This window comes from Habropoda laboriosa, unplaced genomic scaffold (assembly GCF_001263275.1).
Source record: "Habropoda laboriosa isolate 0110345459 unplaced genomic scaffold, ASM126327v1 scaffold11, whole genome shotgun sequence".
Lineage (NCBI taxonomy): Eukaryota > Metazoa > Arthropoda > Insecta > Hymenoptera > Apidae > Habropoda > Habropoda laboriosa.
Genome location: NW_017100150.1, coordinates 2,064,636 through 2,073,492, shown reverse-complemented (window position 1 = coordinate 2,073,492; position 8,857 = coordinate 2,064,636). Strand labels below are relative to the sequence as shown.

At 39.4% G+C, this 8,857-nt stretch overlaps 1 protein-coding gene across 2 annotated transcripts in view; it reads right to left on the bottom strand.

Moving 5' to 3' along the window:
- Positions 1–8,857, bottom strand: part of LOC108574748 (nucleolysin TIAR) — a 252,125-nt gene that overhangs the window by 68,070 nt on the left and 175,198 nt on the right. For both annotated transcript variants that reach the window (XM_017937387.1, XM_017937395.1), the window contains exon 3: positions 927–1,002. In XM_017937387.1, coding sequence (XP_017792876.1) covers positions 927–1,002 — 76 coding nt within the window. The remainder of the gene's footprint in view (positions 1–926; positions 1,003–8,857) is intronic.

Genomic DNA, 8,857 nt, shown 5'->3' with positions numbered 1-8,857 from the left:
GCTCGAAGTATCGTAGTTCGCTCTTCATGATCGTTCGCCGTCTGCAACGTTTCGTTTTTTGCCTGATCGTTCGTTTTCGTATAATTGCGCCGTCTTAAGTTATGGCGCACGTGTAAACTCCCGACTGAGATATACCGTTCTCGGTGGAACTTTTCACCCCGTGGAGGAGAACTTTCGCGTTCACAAGGCGCGAATAAACATTTTGATTAAGTACAAGCAATTCAGTCGCGGCAGAGAATCGTTTTCATCTTACGGCCGATTGTAAATTGCCGGGATAGTTCCCCCCTTGTATATTTGCATGCATTCAATGGGCTTCGACTGCACTTCATCGCGCGTGAAATAAAGGGTTATTAGCGTAATTAAAAGCATTGCGCCTTGCTGTCGGTTGTAATAGCTGAAAAGCGTTTTCGTTTCGAGGATTATAATTGGATTAAAGTTTTCAAGGTAATATCCCATATTTGCGTGAAAATGGCGGAAAGTTGAAACACGATTCTTCAAGCAAAACGACTAATTACAATTAAGCTGTATTATTTTCTATTCTGTCTACGATACGAAGAAAGCAATTGCAACGCGATTAAATTTCGTCTGCTATATGAAGCATTATTAATTATGAAGAAAGACAAAATAATTGAACTGCGATTTCTGCAATAAATATTTATCACTAGTGGCGATGAAACTACTGAAAAGCTGACAAAAATTCTTTTGATATTATGGATTTGAATATTCTTTGTTAAGAGAATTCGCTGAAAAATAAAGAAGAAGAAACTAAGCTTCAGCTGTAGCTAAGGCTCACTTTTCGAATTCAGAATATTATCTTAGCTACAATTTCATATCCTCTACAGTTCCGCAAGTCTGCAGTAGATATACGGATTCAAAAAAATTCTTTAGTGTGTATAATTGATAAATTAAAATTACTTGCAACTTACCGCTTTTTTAACAAAAGAAACGAATCCATATCCCTTGGATTTGAGCGTCTGTGGGTCTCTCACAACTCTGCAATCTCTGCAACAGAAACAAATCAACTTGTTAGTTGTTAATTCCTTCGAAGTAAATTTTTAACTTCTTTTCATCCAAAGATTTTTTCCCAAAATTAACTTTTCATCTTTTCGAACGTTCCTTAAATTTCCAATTGCACTCGTTCAAATATCGATCATCAAATAAATGTAACAATGTATGCACTAGCTTAGAAAAAGTAACGACTTAAAATTCCATTTTTGTTTTCCCCCTAAACAAGCCTCATAATTAATTTTCTCATTATTTGAATAATCTTATTATATCGCACATGCTGTTTCGCGAAATTTCAAATTTGGCAACCGTTTAGCTTCTCTCGCGTTCACACTGCAACGTAATACGAAAGCAACGCGCTTTCACGAGACCCTTTAACTGCACATCGGTTTTTCTCCCATCGATCAACAAGATTCTCCAGCGTATCACGAGCCGAAATCCGTTTTACCCGTTATCGTAATTTAATAACGCCGCAAAGAAGACCTCGATTTATTTTCGAAGCGTTCTCTCGAACAACGTTGACAACATTGTCGAGGGAGTTGGAGCCCGGTTGCTGGACATCCTCAAATTCTTCCTCATAATTAAGATTCCAGCAATGCTTACCAGGCGAAATTAGGAATAGTCGGGCAAGGGAGCGGTTTGCTGCCAGCTCAGAATCGTTCCCCTCTCGACTTAAATAAAATATTCCGTCGACTGACGGGATCTGGTATGTGGTTTGAATAAAATTCTCGGTTATGGGTCTGCCTAATTTTTCATCTCGCTCCCTGCCTCCTGTTTCAATTTTTTTTTTCTCGATCCTATGCAAGAGGGCTCCGAGAGGATTCTAGCTTTTACGGCAATGTACACTTTGCTTCGATGATCAACGAAGAGGTATTAGACCTCACTTTGTCAGAGAAAGGAATTTTTCCAATGATTCATTTCTTAGCTTAGGTTTACAATTTCGAAGCTTTGTTAGAATAAGGCAGGAAATAAAATCCAATTTCTAATATTCTTGTATGAACTGAAAAATATTAAAAATGTTCGTTCTATATCTTTTTGATTATCTTAAATCTGTTCATTAATTTTTGGATTAAAGGAAAAGAATTGTACGCATAAAGGTAATAGTAATTAAGAAGGGTAGTAAAGCTTCTGAATTCTATAATTTCCATTTTAGTGTCGTAAACTGATAGCAATTTAATGTTAACATTTAATAGTAGTAGTAATTTATTAATTTCAGTCGGTGGACTAAGAGATGGACTTGGTTAACATAATCATTTAGCTCATTCAGATTTCAGCTTTGGTTCAATACACATTTGGTTTCGCATTTTCCTTCCCTTATTGCAAACTCTTGACTCATCCAAACTTCTTGCCACACAAAATACCAATTTATCTTTGCACGTGACTTTCTTTAAACGAAAAGATTCGGTCACTTCTTTTTCTTCACGATGAGCAGAATTATTAGACGCATAAATCGTGGATCATTTATTGCTGTTTAGCTTATAATTGAAAGGTACATCACAGAAGAGTTTCCCTAACGCGACTGAATGAAATCGTGAAAAGCAGTAGTAAATATCAGGATCTGAGAAATGCAGGTAGAGCGGAGAAAAAAAGAAAAAGAGGAGAAATTGGAAAAGGGGAGAAAAGTCATGCGGAGAAAGTATGAAAGAGTGCCCGCTAAAAGGACAGAACGTGAAAAGGGATAAAAGAGAAGATAAGCAAGATTACGTGATTCAGGGAACAGTAGTACGCCAGTTTCTCAACCATGTTTATCTTTCTTCTCTCTGTTATATGCAACCTTTTCAGTTTTACCTGTTTCCTAACAATTTCTTCAGTCGCTAAAGCAATTAATCGTTTAAAGCGCAAGAAAAAAAAAAGGAGGAAACTGAACGCAACGGAGCGAAATAACGAGAACTTTTTCAAATAAAACAGGACGATTATAAAATATCCTTTGCATGAGAAATTCTGTACTGGATAGAGCAAAGGAGAATGTCTAATTGTCGTACTTCGATCGTTAATAACGTGTTTGAGTAGGGGAATGGCCTGGAAAGAAATTTTTGCACGAAACGAGATTGGAAATAAAGAGAATTTTTAAGTATTGCACGATTCATTTCAGCTGAGACTCTAAATTAATTATGCACGTATTATAATATACGAACGTTTCTTAATTTTATTTTATTCTCACCATGTTCAGAGGAATGAAACACAATGTAATAAATCGAATTAAGGAAATCAACTTCGAGGAAACCAAATAAACAGCAGTTAGAGAAGTGAAACAAAATTGCGGTTAGCTGTAAACGTAGCCTTTCTGTTCAGTTATGCATTTCCTTTCCCTCTTTGAACTCGTCTGAACATCCGCTCAAAGGGGTGCATAAAAAGATTACCAGTTTATCAATAAAAAGTTGAGTGTGATCTTGACAACTTCGAAAAAAAAAAATGTACTGTAATTATCTTAAAGGCCTCTTTGAACCATCTTACGAGACACCAGAATAACAACAGAATAATTGAACGTGATCACGTTAGACGGTCTACCCCGTACATAATTAATTCACAAATTGTCTTTGTAATTCCTCTCTGTACCTCTGTAGCTGCAATTTTTTCCCCAAGAATTCTGCCGATCGATTACATTTCGTTCCTAATTTCGACATATATGTGGCACAGCAATAGGAAACGTTCGTAGCATTCGTCAGAGAAATCGGCAAATTACAGAACAAACTGGGTCTCCTTTCGAGCGGTCCGCGATGTTAGCCGAATCACGCCATTGTTTTCTGCGACTTTTCAGCGAATGCCGGCGAATGTCACGGTACACGAGCGTGAGTAATAGTTAATATAAGTTAGATGTAGAGCACGCCAGTCGCATATGTCGTTGCCCACACTTCAAGTCTCCCACCCTTCGTTCTTCTGCATTCGATATAGCAGCCGCGAGAACCCTCCCCCGCTGGCATATTCTCATTGCGCGTTTCAATCCCCTCTCTCACCCTCCTTCTATCCACCCTCTAACCATCCCGCCACCGCTGCTCGTTTCCCTCTCGCTCTTCTACCACCCTGCGGCGTATCATGCTTCCACCCCCTTTACGCTTCGCTCTCTTTCGTTTTCTCTTTTCGTTCCTCCCCCGCCCGAGCCATCGCCGTGTTTTCTACGCGGCACTCCACGAGGAACGAAACAATCGCCGTGTCGTGGATTTACGTTTTCAACGGTAAAAATCGTAAATTAATGCACGGTTATTGACGCGATAAATCTCGAAATTTAATTCAAGTTCCATCGAGAGCTGTCCAGCTCCGGCGACACCCTCCCTTCCTCTTTGGTCGCGTGATATAGCCGCGACAATGGCAGAGAGATGTTCGTAGCCTGGGACGACAAAGCCCAGATAGGATAAAGAGTTAGTTTGGATTTATTGCTAGCTGGCTGGTCGAATGCGCGATGGACGTCAGAATGGAAACGGGGACCGGGCACCGATGATTCAAATTCCGCCGTCCTAGACACCCACGTCCGGTCGGTACGAAAGCCCAGGGCTTGTCTTTCACCCTATCAATCCAGCCAAGTCTTTATTCTGCCGGGGCTGTCGGGAGATCCTCACATCCCACCGATTTTATTTATTGGCTCAAGCATGGTCGCGTTTCGAACCGGAACACCGCGAAACCGATCCGCAAACTGCACCGAGAAACGGCTCGCGGTGCAACTCCGTTGCGCCTTCGGAATTTACCAACGAAATCGGCATTTAGTCGAACATTAAAACGCGAAAAATTTCGTTATTCTGTGTTACGTGGAAAAATTGCAATTGTGCGTTTTGCAATTAATCGTGAAACTTATGCACCGATGTAAGAAATGCAATTACATTTTTTATTTTTTTTTTTTTGTATTACGTGGTTCATCGTTGACTTTTGTATTTTTATTTGGTTGCTTTCTGAATAAAGGTAACTTGAATGTGAGATTAGTGAAATAAATCTGATGAACCTAAAGGAAAAAATTACTAAATAAGATATCTATTTAGATAGTAAAAGACTCTCCCTAAAAATCGTCAACCACACACAAACACGTTTAGAAGTATAATATACACGATTTAAATTACATCTCAGTCTACGTAACTAATTATACGTAACATGAATTATGAAAATGATACAATATTCGGTATTGGAAATTCCACCTATTACAGCCTGTCTCGCATTGTACATCGATTTTCCCTAAAATTACAATAATTCGTTCACTGTTTATAATTAATAGCTGTAGCTTATCGAACACGCAACAAGCTCTATATCAATAAGCTAATATTTTGCACTTACTTCAGAACTTCAGATCCGTCGAGCGTTTCAAAGAAAGTACAAAGCAATTAGCGTCTATTCTCAGCGAAGAAATATTTCTGAAACACCGCCTGATTGGATTTGGAATGAATTTTATCCTCGGAGAAAAAGGGTCTTCGTATATGCATATACTTTGAGACACACAGAGCGCAGACGAGCAAAATCTCATCGTCTTTTTGCCACCGTACTTCTAACCCGTGAAACTTTTATGCGTTAACTGTCATACTCCGATGGTTTTTTCATACGCTGTCAGTGCTCCGGCGCAATCTAAGTGCTACAGAGGCAGTTTTTCTCGTCGTCATCGTCAGAGGAAGATCCGAACTCATTAATTACCGTTAATAAAAAGAACCGATGCGTCAGCGTGAAAATCTTTGTACCGGGGAAAATCTTTTTTCTTATCATTGTACAGAGAAAAATTGAACAGAACCAGCGGTGGAGAATATCATTTCCGAAAGAACGAAAGCATCGGAGAAAGCAAGTGCTTGAGCTTCATCAATCTACCCGCTAATAACTTGGGCAAGGTGTCACTCTACTTGTTCGGCCCGATCGTTACCGTTCCTCCTCATCTTAGCTCGCCTCTCGACGTTTCCAAGATATTACACTACTTGTACGAATAAGTTGAAATGATTACGTTCGTTAGAGGATAATACCGGTGATAAGTGGTAGTTATAGTAATATTATCGTGTTCGAAATTAAATCGTGAAACAGGATAAAACTAATTTTCTTATAAGAGAATTATTTGCATGAAATTTTGTGTCACGAGTTCATTTTTAGATTCAAAATTATACTAAATCTGTTTTCCTATAGTTCCTTTTTTTTGCAACAGTATACACTATTTTCTCGTTCGACTATACATTTAAGGTGTTTGGGTCACCAGCACGCCAAATTTTTGTCACCAGCACGCCATACGAATCTAGAGAATAAACTTTTAATGCAACATTAAGGGAAACTAAACCTGATAACAGCGAAAGTTATTAAAAAGATAAAAAGACGGTGGGTCAAAAAAGACCCGAAGACCGTACTAGCTTCAAGATCTCTGCAATTGAGTCATAAAATAGGTGAACCCTAGATCAGCATGTTTTATTAGCTAAACTTCCTTGATAGCGGTTCACAAAAAGTTTATCTAGATTAGGTCGTTAGATTCTCAAACTTCTTCCACGAACTTTTGTAAACTAATTTCTTTGCGAACCAAACGGTAATCTATTTTTCACTTTTTACTATCAATCTTAATTATACAGCACCCACCTTGCCACTAGCAACTGACCGAACTGTTTGCATACACATGTGTAAGGAAGTGCATACTTGAACAAAATGATAGGACACTCTACATATTTGTGTACTTCGTATATTTAGAAGAAAATGTTCATTTTATACAGCTTACATATTAGACACCTTCTTCAGACTGATAACACAAAATCTTAAGTTTATGCGATACACAGGAAGAAAGTTAAACAAAATTTCGAGACAGTAGTGAAAATCTATCATTTCCAAAAAAATAGTGCATTGCCATGCATCGTTATTAAATCTACACTCGCCTAAGTTTCGTACTGTCCAAACAACGAGCAAAGTGATAAGACGTTTGACATATTTTCGAGTCTCACGCTTTCTCTCAGTAGTGAGAATCAATCATTTCCAGAAACTTATTCCGTACCGTCCAACCGATGCAAACGTCTACGATTAAACCAGCCACAGTCCCGAAAATTGATCGAAACCTCCTAATCCAACCATTCCGCTTCGATCCAAACAGTCGATAGTTTCCCAGAAGGGGAAATAATTTTCACCACAGCGTGTACCGGTGTGTATTGAAAAAAGTTCGCGTGAACACGCGACACGGCGAACAACAGAACTCTGGTGAACACAGGAAGCTAGGTCGACGAATTCGCGAACGAACGACAGAAAGAAGAAAAAACGAAAGTTGGGGAAGAAAAGAAAGGAGAGAGCAAAGACGTTCAATATCTCGGTAGCCCTTAAAACAAGGCATCGGCGAGGTAAACGGAGTTATCGTGCCGTCAGTAGAAACCATTCCGGTATCGGATGAAAACGAAAGGGCGTGCGGTAGGAGACGGAAGTGGAAAGGGGAAGTTTGCTTACTTTTCACTAAGTGCACTCAATGCCGAGCGCGCGAACTAATTGTCGGTGGGATAGGTTGGCCCCAGTGGCTGCTATAGCTAGCTCGGGTGGAGGTGAATAGGGGTGGGACAAAGTCGTGTGCTCGCCTGCTACCCAGGGACTCTCGAAGATTCTGGAGTGGGCTTCGATTTCGAGATCGCGATAAATGAAACGGGTCGTCGTGGAAACGTTCTCCTTCGATCGTCTCCGCCGGCCCATTTGTATTTTCGTCGTTGTAAACCGCTTATTAATGTTCCTAACCCGGTACCCGACGCAGTCGCGCTGATTGCCATCGTTTCTTTTTTTTTTCTTTCTTCCTTTCTTTCTTTTCGTCCCGATCTCCGAGCCGTAGTTTTTCGCTTAATTCGTCAGCAGTCGTGTTTTTCCGTGCCGCGAGGCTGAAATCGTCGACCCAAGTTAGAAGCCGGTTAATGTGCGAAGCTCTACGACGGAAATCTGCTCGAATAACGTATGACACTGTTTCTAATTGATTTTTTAAATTTGGGTTAGTTGGAGATTGACATTTGGACCATCGATTCTTCGTGCTGCATTTTTACAGAAGACTTTGAGTGAACGGGAAAGTTAGATCGCGATCAATCATTCGATTACAATTAATGTGAAAATTTCACGACAAGTTTGAATATCACTTAGAAATACATATTTAGAAACAACTTGAATTTTTTCTAACTCCATGGTGTAAATTGTATCGTGATATTTTTTGAAAAGTGATTAAATAAATAATAGAAAGGTATTCAAAAATATCTAAAATATTAGTGATTAAAATGTATATATTATGCTTCAGAAAGTGCACAATTTAACCTATCGTCCTTTCTCCCCCTCGAGCACAGTAGAGAAATTGAATCAACGACCTGTGTATCAATCTACAAACAGGTAAACTTTGGAAAAAATCAATTACGGGTAATTTCATGTGGTTTTTGAATAGACTTGTTGGATTATTTCTAACAACACCCTATGGAAATAATCAAGTGAGGACAAAAATGTCTCCGCGTTATTTTAAACAAAGGCACTCCACCAGATGTGTCTGGTGTCCGTCTTCGAGTCACTCACTGCACAATGCGATAAAGTAAACAGTTGCTGGGTATAAGGGGACCCCAACTTTCTTTTTGGGTGCCCAGACACAGTCCTTTAGAAGATTCAGTAGCGTAAAGACGTTTCCTCTGAGTCCGTCAATAAATAGCATACTACAAAGTTAAAAGACTGTTTCTTTTTCATAACCCATTTCCAATAAGACTCCTTTAGCGGACCGTGATGCGAATAATTTCGAGTGAGGTGCACACGTGACTAAAATCGGCTAACGCGGATTACTTGAGATTCCTTTATACGCAAAAGCGTGTATGTTTTAGTATTTGGAGTTCCGTGGAGCAAAGTTTGAATAATTGCGCGAGAACGTGTATAGGTAGGAAGCGTGACTGCATTCTTTTCAAGAAACACTTCCGACATTTGCGAA